At 38.3% G+C, this 21825-nt stretch overlaps 1 protein-coding gene and 1 long non-coding RNA gene across 2 annotated transcripts in view; one reads left to right on the top strand and one right to left on the bottom strand.

Moving 5' to 3' along the window:
- The window catches only part of mdga2a (MAM domain containing glycosylphosphatidylinositol anchor 2a), a 131138-nt gene extending 122864 nt beyond the window's left edge, over window positions 1-8274 (top strand). The window contains exons 14-17 of the mRNA XM_044375625.1: window positions 4999-5172; window positions 5270-5400; window positions 6816-6915; window positions 8113-8274. Coding sequence (XP_044231560.1) covers window positions 4999-5172; window positions 5270-5400; window positions 6816-6915; window positions 8113-8201 — 494 coding nt within the window. The 3' untranslated portion in view covers window positions 8202-8274. The remainder of the gene's footprint in view (window positions 1-4998; window positions 5173-5269; window positions 5401-6815; window positions 6916-8112) is intronic.
- An 8201-nt stretch (window positions 8275-16475) lies between these two features.
- LOC122998706 lies at window positions 16476-18970 on the bottom strand. Its single transcript, XR_006407486.1, has 2 exons — window positions 18451-18970; window positions 16476-16977 (listed from the first exon to the last, which is right to left on the bottom strand). It is a non-coding gene; the product is annotated as an uncharacterized LOC122998706 (long non-coding RNA).
- Window positions 18971-21825: the final 2855 nt, after the last annotated feature.

Raw genomic sequence — 21825 nt, 5'->3', positions numbered from 1 at the left:
CGTTATCAGGAAAAAGCAGCGTGTCAAAAATACAAACTGACTATCAACTGAGCGTCAGACAGACTTTCACAGCCTGATTACAAAGAGAAACTTCTGACTGAATAATCTTTGTACTGTCAACACTGACACCGGATATGTAAGTAGGCGTAGTAAGCCGGCCTGTCAAACTGTCCAAAGTGTCTTCAGTTAAACAAAGATAACTTCAGCATCTGTCCCGCAGCAAAGATAGTTTTGTAGAAAATGATGACAGCTCAGAGTGAAGAGTTTTGTTTTGTTAATTTACTTTTTAACACTCCGGGTTTGAAGAAACAGTCAGACGTCACGTTGAGATATTTCAGTCTGACAGCTGAGATCTAAAACGTTAAAACTCAGCGTCAGGGTTTGTAGTCAGAGACAGAGAGAGTGAAGGCGTCTTTCTAGAGCCGCCATTTTGAAACAGATGTTCAACTTATTATACATGAAGAAGAATCCATCAGAGGAGAAGAAGAAATACTCAGATCCTTTACTGAAGTAAAAGAAATCTCTATAAGATCAGCACGACATCTTAAACCTGGATGAGGTGGAAACGTTGACGTATCAATAAAAGCAAAATGGAAAAAAAGATTTAGTGAATAAATGATGTCATACAGGAAACATGAAGGGCTGCAGTCAACCAAAGAAAATCTTGGTCGACTAAAATCTGACATAATCTTCAACTAATCGATTAGTCGCGGGGGGGGGGGGGGGGGTGTAACGGGACAGAGTGCACACATTTCTCTGTTTAGCATCTTCAGGCTAGGCTAACCCATTGTTGCTAACTTTGGAGCTAACCCCCTTCACTTTTCCAGCAGTTGGGAAAACAACAGACGTGACTTTTTTAGCATTTATTAACTGACACACTGTAGTCTGTACTGTACATTTACTGCCAGACTGACAACTCACTACTAACCTTTTCCTCTGCTCCGCTCGCATCCACCGTCACTTCTCTGCTCCTCGCTCTTTCCCGCTCGCTACGCAAACGTACTCCTTAACGGAGCCGTGCGACCAGTGGTTTCCCAGGCAACGACAGAGGTTGACTCACGTACCGGAACAGCGCTGCACAGAGACTCCTAAACGCTGTCGAATGAATATCCATTCATTTCGGATATCAAATATTAAAAATTTTTTTTTTTTTTGGCCTGGTGGGGGTTCTCGTTGTGTCGTCATGGAGAAACACAGATTCAGTAAACGTCCAGTAAACGTTGAGTACAGTTAGACCCAGCAGGCTCCATCGGGTTGGAAACCGTTGTTATTTTGAATACACCCCCGTTGTTTTCACAGGTAGTTTGTTAGTCTGTCCCTCCCGCCGCAGGAAATAATGGATTAATCCTGGAAAGCTGTTGATGTAGCACTTCTCTCCTTATGAAAATAACACGGAGATTATTCAACCAATGAGAATTTAGTCGAGAGCATATCAACCAATCAACCAGTCGACCAGCAGACTTACAGCTCTAGAAACATGTGACTTTAAACGTCCCTGAAGCTTCGGCCTCACTGGAGAGAACAAACATGGCGGCAGACGTTTTTTTCACTGTGGGCGGCGTCCAGTACGTGTCTGTTATCAAAACGCCTCCAACAGCAGGAAGCTGTGATGTCATCATGCTCTCCATCACCAGGATGTGATGTCACGTCGCCTTCGCTTCTGACTGTCGCTCTGTTCATTACGTCTTCTTCTTTTTCTGCTTTTTTTAGGAGAACTATTAATTAATATTCACTAAACAGTCGTGGATGGAAACAAACAAATCAGTTTTCTGAAATTTGGTTTAATATTTGCGCTGCATGTGGATATAAAGCTGACCAATGAGAAACATGAATGAGACTTTTACTGCAGATATATCAGAGCTCTCCCTCCTGTGATTATGACTGGTATGTTTAAATGAACAGTATTTACATTATAGTAACTCTCATACATGTGAATCCTGATAAACGTGTTGGAAGAACTTGAAACGTAAACGTCCTGCAGCCAGTTTGTGTCTCGCTGCTGCAGCTCCACCAGGCAGGAAGAGGCTAAATAATGAAACGTGATTGGCTGTCAACACCTGGTCATCACACCCCCCCCCCGGGGGACAGGGGGACAGACGCACAGGAAGAGGCTTACACTTACTGTCCAAACTACAACAACACATTTAAATAATTAGGGCCTGAGCCCAAAGGGCGAAGACCCTATTGTTTTTCGTGTGTTTGTTTCTTTATTATTATTCTTTATTAATACGCCACTTCAATCCTTAATTTGACCCCCTAAACATGCTCAAAAACTCACCAAATTTGGCACGCACATCAGGTCTGGTTTATCCTGAATTTAGAGGAAATATCTCCAAGCTCATTGGCTCCTGCTGAAAACACACATATTTACAAAACAGCTCACAGATATGTTTTATTTTGTTTGCACAAAAAAATAATAATTATGTGCACAACAGCATTTACTTATTAAAAAAACATATTTTTACCAACATAGAATCAGAACCAGGCTTATAACCAAGTAGACAAACAACACAATAAAAAAAATTAAATTAAATAAAAAGCAATATTTGAGCACTAATGAACTCATGTCCAACAGCTGCAGGATATAAACGAGTCATATTCAGACTCCTGAAAACATGGAGCTCGTTATGTTTATGAAGGAGATGTGGACAGATAACGTCCACTGTCAATATACGGACATAACTTGTATTATTTCTGATAGATTTCTCTTTTTTTAATATATATATTTTATTGCGTTTAGTCTCTGAATATATGCTGGCAAAGCTACATTTTATACTGTAGTGTTAATTATTAGTGTCAGTTTTGTTTGTGTCATTTATTGTGTCATCTGTGTAGATGAAGAGTTTAAAGAAATGTCTCATAACTTTCCTGCTGTGACAAAATGTTTGACACAAATATCAATAAAAACAAAGATTAAAATAAACTTTATTTATACAGCACTTTTCAAAACAGTTACAAAGTGATTTACAAGGTTAAAACATTTCTGTATATAATAAATAAATAAAAACAACAGTGTGTGTATATAGTAGTAGTAGTATATGCAAACATTTATTCAGTTTAATGTAATCTAATAAAGGGACATTTTAGTTCATATAATTAATGTTTTCATTCTGGCAAAATCAGATCCTGAAAGTTTAAAATAAGGACGATGAGGAAAGATGAGGAAGAGGAAAGTCTGCGGGATTGTCGTAGTGCTGCTGAGCCGGGCAGCATTTACAGGATTAACTGTACGATAATAAAAATAGAAAAAGGATCTGTGCACGCTGAGAGTTTAATCCCTGAGTAAACACAGGTTAAAATATCTCTACATATGTACAGCTGATGTGTGACAACGGCTGTTGTTTTTTCCTCCGTTCTTCTTCTTCCTCTTCTTCTTCTTCTTCTTCTTCTGCTGCTGCTGCTGCTGCTCGTTTTCCTCTACGAGGTTTCAACTCTGCTGCAGAATCTCATTAAAGTGAGCCTCGGGGTAAACGGTTTTAAATCCGCTTTCAAACAGGAAACATGCGTGCGTGTGTGTTTTCTACACTCATGTACAATTTAATTTGTGAGGATTGTTTTGTTTTTTTTCTGCTGGATGAGCCGGAGGTGGATTTGTTTGCGCTGCTGCTGCTCTGACTCTGTGCAGCACCGACTGTCATTTCTACTGTAAATCAACAGCTGTACAGTGTTTTCTTATGTTCCTCCTTTTAAATTCATATTTTTATGTGTTTTTTTTAAGGTTGCACTGTGTTTATTTTCTGGACTGTTTGCTGCCCTTAAACAGCCGCTGAGAGGCTGCTGCTACTTCTTCCAGTAATACATGCTGTTCCAGGATTGTCCACAAATATGTAAACACACAATAATTAGGCACATTCAGAAACTGTTTACCTCTGACACACATCAGCAACACCTGCAGCTGATCCACCTCACCCACAATTACCCAAAACAAGGAGGCGCCGCCTGGTGGTCGGAGGTGTAAACGTAAATAAGACAAATATATACAACTGAAAATGGCTCCAAATGGCTCCCATGATGCCTTTTTTAAAATATTTTATCTAAAGCATTTTGAATGGTCTTGGTGTTGAAAGCTGCTATACTAGAGCTACAACTAATGATTATTTTCATTATTGATTAATCTGAAGATTGTTTTCTCAATTATTTTATTAGTAGTTTGGTCCATAACTGTTAAAGATGGTGTCTTCACAACTAAAAGATATTCAGTTTATTGTCATAGAAACTAAAGAAAATAAAGAATTCACATTTGAGAGGCTGGAACAAGAGAATTTTGATATTTTTTCCTAAACTGTGACTTAAAGCGATAAAAACGATCAAAATAGTTGGCAACTAATCAATTTATCAATTAATTGGTGCAGTTTTATGCAATATAAATAAACTAACCTTGCCTTACAGCTCAGGAGGTCCAATTTAATGAAAAGTAACGCTAATCTAAGATGTTAGCATGCTGACGTTAGCATGCTGACGTTAGCATGCTGACGTTAGCATTTAGCTCAAATCACTGCTGAGCCTCTAGCACGGCTGTGGACTCCTCGTCTGGTTATTTTCATATTTCATTTGAGTACATTTGTAATTTAATTAGAAGATTATTATTATTTCAATTTATTTAATAAGTCTGTTTTTATTTCATCATGGCATTATTTCTATATGACACTAATAATTTATTACTTTTCATGACAGTAAAGTGACTGTGTAGCTTAAAAAATGAGGTCAGTTTTTGTGTATTTGTGGTATTTATTTTGTACAGAAGCTAGTCTGTTGATTCAGACTCACTTCTGCTTTGTTGTCGAGCTAACGGGCTAAAAGGCATGTGATTGGCTGAGGAGTGAGGGGGCGGGGATTGGCAACTTAACTGTCATAATTTTTGAAAAGATAATTTTGAAATAAAAAATTCTATAATGAAACAAAATGAACTCCAGTAAGATTCAGTCATAATGAAAATAAAAAGAACATGTCACAATAATGATTTGTTGATGTATTACCTTCTGATCTGACCTCTCACAGGTTTCTACATGTACATCGAGACGTCGAGGCCGAGGCTGGAGGGAGACAAAGCCCGGCTGCTGTCGCCCACCTTCAACATGGGCTCCAAGAGCTCCTCCTCCTCCTCCGGCAGCGTCTCCACCAACCCCACCTACTGCTTCGCCTTCTACTACCACATGTACGGGAAACACATAGGTGAGACTGCAGCACGGTGACGTCTGTCTGAGGGTCCAGCTGTGATTGGTTGGTGTTAATAAAATACCTGATACCTGTTGTTGTTTTTGTCCTGCAGGAGCTCTTAACGTGTTCCTGCGTCAGAAAGGTCAGACGGTGACGGACACCTCAGTCTGGAGTCTGGCTGGTAACCAAGGAGACCGCTGGCGGCAAGCCAAGGTCAACATCCACCCCAACACAGCCTTCCAGGTACAGACCACACCCACTTTACTACAGGTACAGACCACACCCACTTTACTACAGGTACAGACCACACCCACTTTACTACAGGTACAGACCACACCCACTTTACTACAGGTACAGGCTACACCCACTTTACTACATGTAAGACCACACCCACTTTACTACATGTAAGACCACACCCACTTTACTACATGTAAGACCACACCCACTTTACTACAGGTACAGACCACACCCACTTTACTACAGGTACAGGCTACACCCACTTTACTACATGTAAGACCACACCCACTTTACTACATGTAAGACCACACCCACTTTACCACAGGTACAGGCTACACCCACTTTACTACAGGTACAGGTCACACCCTCTTTACTACAGGTACAGGTCACACCCACTTTACTACAGGTACAGGTCACACCCACTTTACTACATGTAAGACCACACCCACTTTACCACAGGTACAGACCACACCCACTTTACTACAGGTACAGGTCACACCCACTTTACTACAGGTACAGGCTACACCCTCTTTACTACAGGTACAGACCACACCCACTTTACTACATGTAAGACCACACCCACTTTACTACAGGTACAGGCTACACCCACTTTACTACATGTAAGACCACACCCACTTTACTACAGGTACAGACCACACCCACTTTACCACAGGCTCAGACCACACCCACTTTACCACAGGTACAGACCACACCCACTTTACCACAGGCACAGACCACACCCACTTTACCACAGGTACAGACCACAGGTAGGCAGTTAGTTTATGATAGTACAGTAAGGAAAAACATAATATCAGACTGTTATTTGAGTGTTTAGATTGTACATCCAGGTATGTGTGATTTTTTATAGAGGTTAGATGTATTTTCAAACAAACATGTTTCACTTTTACAAGAGAAAATTATTTGAGGACGAGGATTAACTGACAAGTTTGACAAAGATATCTCAGGAAAACTTTCCCAACTCTAGTAAAAATGAGGTCAGAGCTGATAACGTTAGCCTCAACTAACGTTAGCCTCAACTAACATTAGCCTCAACTAATGTTAGCCTCAACTAACGTTAGCCTCAACTAATGTTAGCCTCAACTAACGTTAGCCTCAACTAACGTTAGCAAGTATCATCCAAGAAAGGCTCTCACACAGGGGATGTGTTTGTCATGAACATTTTCTAATTTCACCTGTTACCCCACAACATAATGTAGTTAGCCAGCGATATGCTAACTCTTGGTTCTTCTTCTCCTGATGCCACCTGCTGAGTCTGTATCTTTCAGTCTGTCCTTTAGCTCTGAACATCAACTCCGCTGTTAATATCAGAAAATGGTTTTAATGAATCCTGAGATGGAAAGTTTGCCTCCCCTTCAGCTTTCTGTGTCTCTTAGTTTTCTGTTTCTTCCTGCTTGTGTTAGATGGTGATGGAAGGAGTCCGAGGCGCTGGTATCGAGGGAGATATCGCCATCGATGATGTCACCATTGAGGAGGGGGAATGTAAAGACCCTCCACCCAACAGTGAGTCCACTCACACTGTGATAATACACCTGCTGAATGAAATGCAGACCACAGACATGCTGTGACAGCTCTTTTAATAGTGTTAAACTTTCTTAAAATTATGAACCTACACTATAAAAAATAAATCCTTAATTTAACCCTGAAAACAAACCTAATACCTTAAAAAAACTCGCACAAATTCTTATAATCAGTGTGTTTGGGGAACAGATGTCTTTTAATTTGTCCATTAATGTGAGAAGGCAACTGAACATCTTCTTTTCTGATCTAAGAGATAAATAAATCAGCCTTAATTTACACATTCATTTCAATGTGATTTAATCATCAATGTAAGGTGTTATAAAAGTTGGGATTTTGGTTCACTTAAAGGCTGAATGAACTTCTTACTGCTACACTGATGCAGTCAAAAGAGGGACTTTGGCACTAAAAAGACTGTAATGTTGAAAGATATCTACTTAATTTGACTCATTTGGATGCTGAAGCTTCATATTAGCTTCAGATAAACTTTTAAATACATTTTTTGCACAGAAGGAGGACTGTGGATTTTGTCCTCCATCACTTCCATTGTAAGGTCATTATGAAGGGATCTTCTAATGGTCAGTATGAACAGGAGGAATGATTACAGCAAGAAAAACAGCTTTCATGTTCATTTAGGCTCCTGACTGTTGGTTTAAAATCAACTTGAAAAACTGTGAACTCTTCCTTTAAGTTGGCCTATTTCTAAAAGTTCTATCACCTCTTTTCCAAACTTAAAGATCAGACGGCACTAAACTAAAATGTAAGGGTAACGGTGACGATTCAGCATTTTGTCCAAAACCTTTAAGGCTTGTTTGAATATGATCTCAAAAGGCTTGTGTAGCAGAATTTAGTTTTTTTTTTTATTAATTCTTTCTTTTGTAATCATCTTGTGACCCGTTTGATTCATCTCACGACCCCTTGTGGGACCCCAAACCTCAGGTTGGAAGCACAGTTTTAGATCACATGAGTGTCTCCGTGTGCTGTCTGACTTTATGAAACAGAAGATGTCATTTAAAATTAATGGACGCTGTGACATCACCCCACTACAGGAAATAAAACATTGTTGTTTTTAAATCTTTAATTAGAAATAAACATCAGCAGTAATTTCTCTTGACTCATTAAACTCTCTCTCTCTCTCTCTCTCTCTCTCTCTCTTTCTCTCTCTCTCTCTGTCCCACACAGATCTAAGGTCACTCGCCCCGCCCTCATTGCCCCATATATGGCAGCTGTGCGTCACTCTGAGTCTGGCTGTGATTGGCCGGCAGAGGTGACCCCCATTCTCTACGGGATGCCAACACCTTTGAGTCTTCACCCCCCCCCCCCCCCCTCTTCCCCCGGCCTCCCCTCACCCCCCTCCACATTTACACCCCCCCCCCCCCCCCCACTTCCCCCAACTACCAAAGATACGGTCAGAGCTACAGAGAGACTTCCTTCCAAGATGGCTGACACAAAAGGTCAAAAGATCACATGATGGTGTTGCAGGAAACTATTTATAGAAGGATTAAAGGAGCAGTCCGACATTAAAGTAGATGGATATCAGATTCATCCCGTCCAGCACAGAGAGAGATCCAGCTTGTGGTTAGCGTAGCTTAGCACAAAGACTGGAAGCGGGGGGAAACTGCTAGCCTAGCTCTATTAAAAGAGAAAAAAAACATCTTGTCGGCTAAAATGATAGTCAGCGGTCCAGGGAGAAGCTCCCTACGAGGGGGCAGTAGTTTTATTAGTTTGTCCAGTTGCACTAGAGGAGGAAGAAAACGGTGAATAAGAACAAATAACAAAGAACTGTCTTTTGAAAAAGTAGTAAATTTCTTCACAGTGAAGAGAAAAATCACAATTTGTCCAGAACGTTCAGACAAGTTTGGATTTTAATCATGAAAAATGTTTACAAATATTAAAACAAACTAAACCCCATGTAGCGCTGACAGACAGACAGACGGACACTTTATTAATCCCAAAGGGAAATTAAAATGCACAGCAGCCACTTGACATAAATCAGAACACAAAAACAAAGAAATTAATGCAACTAACACACAATAACTAGAAGAAGAAAATAAATAGAACAGAAAGAATAGAATGGTAACAGTATATATGATTATCAGAATATGAATCAGAAATACAACAGATGTGATGGATAATGTAGAAGTGCAGGTGAGCAGGATGTCTTCACTGTGAGAGGAAATATCAATATCACTTGTTTTTAGGCACATTTTCAATTTCCACCTAAAAAAAAATATGAGTGGAAACACTTGAAATTTGGGGAAAAAGTAAAATTGCTAAAAAAGTTTTTGGTGTAAAAGTAGTTGAAGATAAAAGCAAATGTGAACAGTGATGATGACGTCACTGAAGAGCTCTGCAAACTACTGGAGGTATTGATAAGAAATCAATCAATCAATCAAAAACAGTTTAAACTGTAAACAAAAGCATGTTGTTTGACTGTAAATCACTTTAGATACAGCTCAGTATCAGCGTGCATCCGTTCATATTTAGATAATTCATGTGTTCGGTCTCTGAAAACAACAATAATCATGATAAACTGGTTGTATTGATCAGAATCAGAGTGTTTCAGTTTACTGGCTCATCTCTAGTGACGGTGTCGTTGACCTTTTGGTTTCAGCTCAGCGCCACAAAGCACAGAAAACAGAGGAAATAACAGCTGGAATGTCAACTTTCCTGACCCCCCTCCCCCCCACCTCCCACCCCTTCCATCTCCACCCATACACCCCCCCCCCCCTCCACAGATCAACAGTACTGTACTGCGAGCTGGACAGACAAACAGCAGTCTCTTTATTTTTGGGAGGGGCGGGGTAACTTTTTACAGCGGGCGGACCAACAGGGCGGTATTTTTAAAAAAACAAACAAACTTTTAGGTTTTATTTTGACGTCTGTTTGTCTGTCTGTCTGCGGCGGACCGAGGAGGAGAATTCGCCCTCTGCCATGACATCAAGTGCCTTCAGACTCACAGAGGGGAAAGATCGCCGGGGCCCGAGGACCGCCATCGTCATGGAAACAAAACAAATAAAAACAAATGAGTTGGATATCTTTCTGTCTTAATGACTGAGGAGAAAATAACAGATAAACAAAAATATCTCCTGGTCTGAATATGCAGAGAATCAGTTTCATACTAATTTTTTTTTTTTTTTTTTGGAGATGAAAATGTTTATGATGACAAGAGGATTCTGGGAAAAAGGAAGCCATGTTGGATGGGGTGTTAAGAGGACGCAGCAATGAAAAAGCCACAGACAGAAAACAGACTCTTGATACAGACAGGAAGTTCTCTGATTTACTTTACAACTAAAAGAACAAAAATGCAATCGTAATCCGAGGACGTGTGACCGGACATATTTCTCAGCCCTGAGCCAATGGGATTCGAGCATTTGGTCTCAGAACTATTTTAGTATTTCCAAATAGGAGTTTTCAGACGGCGGCGGAGACTTTGACGCTACCTGAGACCATCAGTTACCTTAAACTACAAAACAGCTGGAGCTTTTGGAAAAAGGAGGAAGAAAAATGTATTGTAAAATCAAATCTTATATTGTTCCTATGATATTATAAAGACGGGAATCTTTACACGTTCCAACTCTTCTCATCTCTTAAGTTTTGTTGGTTTTAACGAGGGTGGGATTTTTAGTTCAGGTTTCTTTTATTTCTTTTATGGTTTTTTTTTTTTCAAGATTTGTGGGAAAAACTCAAATAGAAACATTTGACAAATAAAAAATCTGGAAGCTAATTTCTTTTTAATTTTAGAGAGTTGATGGTTTGAGTATCAAAGCAAACAGATTTGATACGCGTTCTGCTGATAAAACATTTCTATTAAAACAAAACTCCACAGAGAGGAATTATTTAAAAAAAGCACAAAAAGACAAAAATGCATTTAGTTGAACAGAGTCAACACATGAACAACACATCTGTACACACCTGTATGGAAACACATTCAGGACAAATTTACAGATCATTCACCTCCACATCATATGTTGTATGGAAACCCATTTCTGTCAAGAACAGAAACAAACATGATGGCGCCAATAACAAAACCCATGTTAATTCAAAATTGTGAGATACTGAGTCAAAGTTATGATTTTTTTTTATTTTTATGACATAATAATTTAAAAAGGCAGAATTTAATTGAATTGCTTGACTTTTTATATTTATGAGTCAGTATCTTAATTTTAACACAAGTTAAAGTTTTGATTTTTTTTTTTTAATTTCGACTCAAAAGATAAAAATTTGATTCAATTTTAAGTTAAAAAGTTAGAAAGAGACTTAATTTTTCATAATTATGAGTTAGTATCCTAATGTTCACGTGGTTAAAGTTAAGATTTTTTACAATTTTGATTTAAAAAAGTTTTGTTTTTGGTTTTTTTTTAAAAAGATGGACTATCTTAATGACTATCTATAATTCTGACGTATAAAGATTTTGACTTAATTTTTCATAATCTAAATATTTACTTAGTTAAAGTTTAAATTTCTTTTAAATTTTGACTCAAAAAGTAAAAAAAAAAAAAAATACTATCAGAATTTTGATCTAAAAAGTTAACATTTTTTCATAATTATGGGTTAGTACCTTAAAGTTGACTTAAAACATTAAAGTTAAAAAAAAAAAATTTGACTCAAAAAGTAAAACTTCTGACTAAGTATCTCATAATTTTGATTTACAAATTCATAATTAGGACTTTAAAAGTCAAGTCACTTCTAACATTTCATAAATGTTTTTTCTTTCTCTTGGCAGAAATAAACTTCTATATCTCAGCTCATACACATGCTGTCACAGAAAACCCACGTAACTGCCATTTTTGATTCACGTGGTTTTGTGAGAAAACAATAATTTTACCTTTTTGAAATACATTAAAAGACACAGTGAAACAGCAGTTAGAGCGTCTCGAATATGGGAGTTGGGTATCATTTGAGGATCGTTCAGGGATTTGATTTGATTAACTGAGAGCGAGCTTGATGTCGTTAGCAAAGAGTTTCTGGAGAACCACGTTGATTTGGAGTTAACAGAGTCGAGGATATGAAACTTGTATGAAAAATGTATTTTTTTTTTTCACTGTGTCTTTAAAGATGTTTTTCCTGAGGAGATACATTAGGGATACATGATTTTTAACTGTATATCAGCTGCATAACATTTCTTTAAAAAAAAAAACAACAAAAAACTAATTTTCATCTCCGCTACTGTTACTCACACTGTTATTAAACTTTGATCAGCAGTCATTCAGCAGCAGGGGGTCCATTAGATAACTTATTCCCTCAGATAAATATCATTTCTTTTTAATGTTTTGTTGATTTTTTTTTTTCCTCCCTCTGGCGACACTTATCATCTCTCAGCGTGTTTTTCCACTGCAGCTCGCTGTGTTGATAATCAGATTTTTATTCAAGCTCCTCTGGGTATCAGTTTATCCTCCACTGCATCGTTATCACATTAACTCTGAAGTCACTGGAGACGATTGGAGGCCTCTGATGAACACCAGCCGGCTTATTTATACATTTATTTTTTGCAAATGTTTTGGAAAGTGTCCAAATTCAAGCAGTGTGCATTAGCGATTACAGTCTAGTCACAGAAATAAGCTGTTTTAATCAAAAATAAGTAATACTTAAATTTAGGATTCTTATCTCCCTCTGATAGAAAAATCTTCCTTCGTAACACTTTGAAGAGAAATTGTATGGAAGACCATTACAGCCTGGGAAAAAAATTTAAAAATTGATGAATACATTGTAATGATAAAAATAAAAAAATCTATAAATAAGTCAAAATTATGAGATACAAAGTCAAACTATTGACTTAATTGGTTGAAATTAGATCAGAATTATAAGATAATACAGTAAAATTAAAATGTGAAATTAAAATCACTAAGATTTCAGCTTTTATTATAAAGGTCTATCTATATTCTAAGGCACTAATTTATCTTAGAATATGAAAAGTAAAACCCAGGAACATGTCGAAAAACAAACTTTCAATGTGTAGAGTTGCGAAGTGTGACGGGTGTTTTTCCTCGTTCTCTATTTCCAATTAAAATATTTCTTTAATTGATCGCCTCGATGTTACTGAACATAGAAACTTAGGATTCTCCTGGATAATGTAACGATCCTAAAGGTTTATATTCTGACATCAGTTTACATTATTTATACTTCATTCCTGATAAATTACATTTTGTCTGCGATTTTTTGACAGATGGCTAAAATTAATACAATACCCATGAGCCTCGGCTGCTGTTGCCATGGAGAAGAAGCCAGTCAGAGGAGCGAATCAGAGTGTAACACTTTGTCGCCTAAGTTGTAAACAAAAAAAAATCAGTTTTCTCATTATTGTAATCTTTAGCTTCTGCTCGCCGTTAGTGGCACATGTGACCCAATTTTAAGCTTGGTGATTGGCTGTTTCTTGCTGAAATGCACCTTGGGAGTTGTAGTTAACCCTCTGGAACGGAGCGTAGCGTCAATGCTACACTAGACCATTGCTGTGTCTCAAATCGCATACTTCTGTACTTACACTTAACATTTTGAGTGCATAAGTGCGTTCACACTGTGAAGTATAGAAAAATGCAGTGCACTTAGCACTTAGCACCATTATACTGTTGTCGGATATAAGCCATCAGTATGTTTTTTGGGTTAATTTAGCAGTCTGTAATGATTTGGTAGCAAGAACGATAACACGGATGCTAACGCTAGCTAATGCTAATTTCCGGTAAGTGCACAACGGCTGGGTTTGATTTGAGACAACACTACCCTGTCAAAATTCACGCCAGTAATATATAGTGTACACAGTGTACTACATGAAAGTGTACTAACAGTATGTGATTTGAGACACAGCTCATGTTCTACAAAACATTAAATAACTTTGGAACCATTTATGATACTGACAAGCTTTTTTTTCTGAACCGTGAGATTCGGCTTTCTGAGGCACCTTGAACGTTGCCTTTATGACCATCAGGGCCGATTTACGGTGCGTCACATGATGCAGGAACAGAAGCTTGCTGGGCTTCATTGGCTTCACTCGAGTCACTGTGTGCACTCACTGTGCACTTCCATATATCAACAGATTAGCTTGTCTATTTTCCAATGATATATAACACTTTGATATTTACTCTCAGGTGACCAAAATATAAAGACACCACCAAAATGTATATATTGTCACATTGTTTACTAAAAAAAACACCCAGGACAATTAAGTGGCTGTAACTCACTGAGGAAAAGGTGGATTTGCACCAACTTTTACACGCAGCTCTAAAACACCTAAATACAACTTTTCACGTTGAAAAAACAAAAATTCTCTGGTTGACTATGGAGTTATTCAACAAAACACAAGTTTTTTTTCACCGGGCATTTTTCTTTTTTTGTCAAATATGGTTTGCTTACACAAAACTAATGCATGATGGTGACATTACACTGCACCAGAAAGAAAGAGCAGATTCCCCTGAATTATAGGATGTATATTCACTTGATACTAACTGGAAGAATGAGCTCAGAATTGACAAAAATATAAAACTATGTCCAGGTGCGTCTATGTAGGTTTTAGAGGGTTAACTTCTACCCCAAAATCTTTATGTCCGCAGTCTTTTACTTTCAACTTTTGTGAAAGGACCAGATATTTTTGAACACAGTTATTTATCTGTTGTACTGATGATTGAACCAGGAGAGTTTCATGTTCAAACTGTAGAAGAGAGAACTGAGAGTCTTTGACATCATCTATGGGAAAAATGAACAGGATTGTTACTTTTGGAACCAGGGGTTGCCAGAAATATCTCCTCCCACTTTGCAACTCTATTGAGTCGGTAGCTGGACAGGATGGATCTCTATATCGCATAAATTTCACACTGAGAATTTGGTGAGTATGGTATAATACACTCTATCATAAAGAGGAAGTGAGCTCAGAGACGGCAACAACTACATTTCCCAGAGGCCCTGCTGTTTAACAGCTCTATTTCCAAAAAATAACTTTGGTTGTATTTTTTTATTCAATAATTGTGGCTTGTGTCACATTAAACATATTATTCAAACTGTTTACAGTAAAACTCTTGGAATTGGTCACTAGTTCATCATTTAAAACAGCTGAATCCAAGTAAATTTCATGCTTTGACATTTGATTTGTAAGACCACAGTTCTTCTTTTCTGCAATATTTCAAAGGTTTCTTAGAGACGATCAAACTCATCTGAGTGACGTTCAGCTGGTCAAAGTTTCTCTGCAGTGGAAAAACACATCCTCCATTCATTCCCCTGGGACTCAAATCTCTGTGTTGTTTTATATTTGGATTTTGAGGGGAGGGGCAATAAAATAAAAGTTTTTTTAAAAAAAATCCACCAACACGACTCTGCGGACGTGTGAAGAAAGATATTTTTATAACTGTGATTATTCTCTGCAATAGAAGATAGGTTGGACTGAGTGAAGGTTACACTGCATTCTGGTTATTATTATTATTATTATTATTATTATTATTATTATTATATTAATAAATACACTTCAAACGTAACTTTTTTAAAGGTGTTCTGTCATGGTGTCCTCATTCTGCATCGTGTGTGTGTTTATTTGTATTTACCTTACGGGGACACAAAGCTGTCAGGTGTCTTGTGGGGACTCTCCTCTCAAATGGTTCTCACAAGTTTAAAACTTAAACTTTATGGTACAGACTCGGAGGTTGGTGTTAGGATTAATATAAAGGAATTGAAGTTGTCCTGTGACAAAATAACCCACTCACCAGAAAAAAAAACGTTGGCATTGTACGTCTCTGAAAACCACAGATATGTTGAATTTTCTATGTTTCAATCTCTATGTTTTGAAAGTTGATCGCATTTTAAGCTTTTCACGTGTCAAGCATTAAATTATCAGTTGCAACAACACTGTGGTTAAAGTCTGGTTAGGTTTAGGCACAAAAACCACTTGATTAGGGTTAGAAAAAGATCATGGTTTGGGTTAAAATACCCAGATTTGTTGCCAAAAGAACAACTATAAATGTCTCGCTAAAAATACCCAATTTTGTCGGTTGAAACAAGAAGCGATCATCTCAACTATGTCACTTTCCTTATGATACATATAGTAGAAATGTCAATATGCTACATATTAAATGTATTGAAATGTAGAGATTCGACGTATCCATGGTTTGCAGAAACAAACCATACCAACATTTTATTCTGTCAACTGGACACAAACAAGTGTGTGTGTGTGGATACTTGTATTTGTGACATTGTGGGAACTCTCCTCCAAACGGGTCCCCACATGACTATTAATTAAATTTGACGGTACAGAGTTGGTTAAACATAGTATCCGTCTCCAAGAATAACAATAACATAAAATGAAAGTCGGTTAATACAATGTCCTCACAAAACAACAAAAACGTGTCAAAAGTTTTCAAAGTCAAGACGGAGCCGTGAAACTCAACTTTAGACAAGAAGAAGTACAGAAAGTGCTCAAGAAAAGAGAAGACTGATTTGAATAGAATGATTGACAGCACAAAATGAAACCAACTAATGAGAGTTTGTGAAGGATGAGGAGGAGCTGAATGAGAAACTTTCACAGTCTGGATGGAAATTATAGATTTTACAAGAGCCGACTTCAAACAGACCTGCAGTGGTTTTTATTGAATGATAAAATGACTGACAGCAGAAAATTAAACCTAAATTTGGACACAGAATTCAGCCTGACATACAGAGTGATGGAGACTGAGGTGTGCCCTGCATCTGCAGAGGTTTTCAGGATGTTTTAACTTTTAAGTAAAGACTCTTCTATGATGAATAAAGTTTTATTAGAGATGAACTCTTCATGGTTCTGGTCCAGGACTCTCAGGTTCCTCTGCTCTCGGTGTGCTGCTGCTGTGGATGATTTGTGTTTCTCCATTAAGTTAACACTGGAAATATAATTTATAGTCTTCAGGGGTCTTCTCAGAGTCGAACCATTCATCAACTCTGACACTTGGCTGCCGGTCTAACGAACGTCTCCGCCGGCTTCTCAGACCGCGTCGACCGCCGTGTTTATCGCCAGCCTTTATTTACTGGATCCAGCCCGGCGCCACAGCAGCTAATGGCCCCCATTCATCATCCCTCAATTGATTTTCAATTGCAGTGCTGCAGTGTGTTAAGCAGATCAGAGTCAGGCTGGTCTATTTTCTGGAGTGGATTTAAGTGGGTTTGTTAAAGCCCTGGGGAGTTCAGGAGTTATGTGGTGGTGGGTGGAGACTCTGACTTAAAGAAGAAGTTTACAATTTTCCAGTGTGTTAAACCAACAGTCAGGTGTCCATATGAGCAGTGAAAGAGGTTTTCCTCGCTGTAATCATTCCTCCTGTTCATACTGGATATTAAAAGATCCTTCAAAGGTGCTTTCAATGCATTTAAAAGTCTGTGTGAAGCTTCTATTCAGCTTCAGCAGTCTGAGTTAGTCATATCAAGTGGATATCTGACACATTTACAGTCTTTGTGTTTCCTCGGACAGTGTTTCCCTGTTGAGCTGCAGGTGGAAGTATAGTAACAAAAAGAGGAACTTTGGCACTAAAAAGACTGTAACGTTGAAAGATATCTACTTGATTTGACTCATTTGGACGCTGAAGCTTCATATTAGCTTCAGATAAACTTTAAATACATTTTTTGCACAGAAGGAGGACTGTGGATTTTGTCCTCCATCACTTCCATTGTAAGGTCATTATGAAGGGATCTTCTGATGGTCAGTATGAACAGGAGGAATGATTACAGCAAATAAAATATAATTCACTGTTCAACTGATGGTTTAACATCAGTCTCATGTCTGAATAAACACCTGCTTTTTGTTGTTAAACAGTCTCAACAGCAGTTTTAATCAGTGGGTCCTGAAACATTTCTGTAACACTTTGAACACGACACAAGTCTGAACTGAATGCTGAACATAAAGATCAACAGCAGCAAAATGTTAAACATGTTTCACTGTAAGTCATTTATTATCTCAATCTTCATCTCTGATGCAGCAAGAAAATACAAAGATTCTTCTCAAGATAAAGATTTCTCTTCTTCTCATCTGTTTCTGTACGTTGGAGCTGCTGTTTGGTCCTTTTATTTTTGCACTGTTCAGGTTTGTGGTGCATGTTTGTCAAGAGTTGCCTGCACATTTTCTATTTTAGTGGCCAACAAGCCTTTTATGTATAAAAGTCTTGGATAACTGCTCTATAACAGCTCTGTCTGATCCACACAACTTCAAATGCAAATTTTTGGGGGTTTTATTCTCCTTAATTGTTTGTTATCCAATTATGGAGAGCAACTTAAAAATTCTTGGCTTCCACCAAAGGCCAGGTTGTGAAATTTTACAAAAGAAACATTTAGCAAAAATAAACAAATAAATAAACAAAAAACAAAACCTAGTACTTCTTCCAGCACAGAAAACACGTCACTGAAATTGTGACAAAAGCGACACAAAAAAGTGGCTCAAATACGTCACAAATACAGCATAAATACGGCATAAATACAGCAGTGTCACCTCTATGAACAGAAGAACACAAAAACAAAAATGTTCATTTTGCTTTATACATTTGATGAACAAATACAAACAGTTAAACAAAATAAACTGTTTCATACCAAATTCACGGATAGCAAGCTGTGCTCCGCACGTGTGGCTTTCAATCCACCAACATCTGCAATCCTACCAAAACAATCACACAACATGTGGCTTTTATATAAGTGCATCCAACATCATTAAACCACTATTTTACAGGATCATGCATAATAATCTCAAAACAAGATAAGATACCTGATAAATACTCTCACCGTTGGAACCAGTGGCTATTCTCAGCAGAAAGTAGCGCATTATGTTGTACTTCCTGTATTTTTCCCAGCATTCCCTGTCCACTCAGCAGGCATATCGCTGCACTAAGTGGTAAACTTACACCCCCTGCTGTCCAACATGAGCATCCCCAGCTAGATTGATAGATAGAAACAATGGAGAAGTTCCTCAGCATGGATATTATTTCCATAAATATTATTATTTGACCACCTGGTTACATGTAGCTGACATGTTTTAGTGTTTTCCCTTTGTCAGTTCTTTTGGTTTTTGCTGGGTCTGGTAGGAGGCCTATTTTAGCAGCTTTATGTCTGTTAGGTTTAGTTTTCACGTTGGTTTAGGTTAGAGGGAAGAGCCTAGATCCTACCACCACTCTCTCTCTATATATATATGTCTATAGATGTTGTCATTTTCTCATGAGATCATTTACAGACAGGCGTGTGGGAGAATTTCCTGCTTTAATCCGAGTCTTTGGTACACAACAAAAGTGCCGGCTCACAGCATCCCATACCCATACACAAGTTGGTGAGCAAGGATTTTACATGCTTTGTATTGAATATAATAGAAGAATCATTTATTTATATATTTATTTTTGGTATTTTACACTGCCTGATGCCTTTTTTCCACATTAAAAATCACTAAGAAGTCGGTCTAACATTTGTTGATTTGATGTTTTTAACATTCTTACAAATCTTATGAGCTGCTTAGTGACTGAAACGTCCGAGTCCTGGATCAGGGCTGATAACCAACATTAAGAAACAGGACTGATGCACTTCCTGTGAACATGTGCAGCTGCTGTTGCTTTCATGCAGCCTCGCAGTGGAACAGAAAGTCTCGACTCCGTGGTGAAGGTTTCTGACATGGGAACAATCAGCTGTGGTTTCTTTTATTTTTCTTCTTTGAATAGAGAGTTCAAACAGCGGCTCGTCTCCTGGCGCCGTCGACAGATCTCTCGGTTGAATTCCCGGTGGAGTCGGTTTCGTGGAGGCGGAGGGCGGCTCCGTCGTCTTGTTCACATCAGAAAAGCTTTTACAGCGGCACAGTTCAGCTGTCATCTGAACACAAAGCTGCTCTCTGATCTGTCAGTTAACCTGACTGAACCCGACAGAGAAGGCGTGATGGTGTGCGGATCAGCTTTTCAAACAGACTTCATATTAACTCTGAGCAGACAAACTTAACCAGCACTGACGCTCTGATCAGCACATCATCCAGAGTCACGTTTTGGTTTTATTTGTCCAGGTTTGGAGACGTGTCTCTGCAATTTCTGCCTCCAACCCCAAGCAATCTGGAGTGTAGAGCTGTGATGATTAGTTGAGCTACAGGTTGATGAAATCAATATGTATTTTTAAACCCATTACAACATCACAGATTGTTAAACAAAAGCAATTTACATGCACCAGTTGAAACATAACATTCTTGCTATTACTAAGACGGAAGTTATGTGTAAACATACCTGTGCATTGATTTTCTGTCTTCTACATGGACTTCAAAACTCCCTCTCGTTTACTAACTGTGGATGTTGCTAGATGTAGCATAGAGACTCCGGGACCTGTCTTTCAGTATAGGTCCCGCCCACGAGATTCAGCTCAACAGCAAATAAAACTTTTGGATTCACAAACAAAACATTTTTGATTGCAGTGTCAATAGTTTTGCTCTCAAATCTATTTTTTGATCGCAAACCTATTCTGTTTGACTGAATAATAAAGACACAAAAGTACCTCAATAGTCGGTCTGACAGCAGTGGATCATGTTCATCTACACCAACCTGCCACTGGAGTAAAACCCCAACATCCATTTCTGTTCCTTGCACTTCATCGAGGACTGCTTCATCACTCGGGCCCAGTACGAGGCTGGTTTCTCGATCTGACTCTGCTGGGCTACCACGGTTGGATGCATTCCTGCAAAAAACAACGAGATCCATGAGAAATTTCAGTCTGGTTTTAGAAGAGGACATGGCACCGAGACAGCTCCTATAAAAGTAACAAATGATCTTCGATAAAAACGTTTCAGTCCTAGTTCTTCTCGATCTAAGTGCTGCATTCGATACAGGCGACCATGAGATACTACTAGACAGACTTGAAAGTTGGATTGGACTCTCTGGAACTGCGCTTAACTGGTTTAACACTTATCTCACGGGCAGAAGCTATTTTGTCAGCCTTCGTGAACATGTCTCAGACAAACGTGATTTTCTCTTTGTCTCTCTCTCAGGGTTCAATTCTTGGTCCACTACTGTTCTCCCTGTATATGCCTCCGATTGGAGAAATAGTTCACAACCATGGTGTAAATCTTCATTGTTACACAGATGACACCCAGTTATATTTATCTGTAGCACTAGACGATAAGGAGGCCCTAAATCCCTTGATAGATTGCCTCTCTAGCATTGTACAGTGGATGAGTGATAACCTGCTTAAATTAAGTGAAGACAAAACAGAAGTTCTTATAATTGGCACAGATGCACAGAGAGAAGAACTTTCAAGCAGGATCTGGCTCTACAGATTAAACCAGAAGTACATTACAAAGACAGCTTTTTGTCATGTAAGAAACATCTCAAGAGTCAGACCCTACCTTACTTTGGAATATGCTAAGAAACTCACTCATGCCTTTGTTTTTTCACGCTTAGATTATTGTAATGCACTTTATACTGGTTTACCAAATAAAACCATTGAACGGCTGCAACTCATTCAAAACTCAGCAGCAAGATTTTAACTAAAACTAGGAAAAGGGAACATATTACACCAGTATTAGCGTCATTGTACTGGTTCCTTGTAACGCTGAGAATAGATTTTAAAATTCTTTTACTTGTTTTTAAAGCCCAGAAAGGTCTAGCACCTTCATATCTTTCAGATTGCTTGTCAGAGTATGTTCCAAACCGTCCGCTTAGGTCGCTTAACGCTGGCCTGTTAAATGTGCCACAAATAAAATGCAAAATGTTTGGTGAGGCAGCTTTTTGCAGCTACACACCAAAAGATCTGGAACAAAGTCCCACCGCATATTAGACAAACATCCTCTGCCGATAATTTCAAGAAGCAGCTCAAAGTTACTTTTATGGTCTTGCTTTTAATTAACTCAACCTTTAATTTGCTCTTTACTGTTATCAGCTGTTTTTACTACCTGTATTATCTTTCTTATCGCCTGATGATTTTACCTCTTTTTATCTTCTTAGTTTTTTATCG

This window comes from Thunnus albacares, chromosome 15 (genome assembly GCF_914725855.1).
Source record: "Thunnus albacares chromosome 15, fThuAlb1.1, whole genome shotgun sequence".
NCBI classification, from domain to species: Eukaryota; Metazoa; Chordata; class Actinopteri; order Scombriformes; family Scombridae; genus Thunnus; species Thunnus albacares.
The sequence above is the reverse complement of the archived record's forward strand: the minus strand, read 5'-3'. Positions and strand labels throughout refer to the sequence as shown.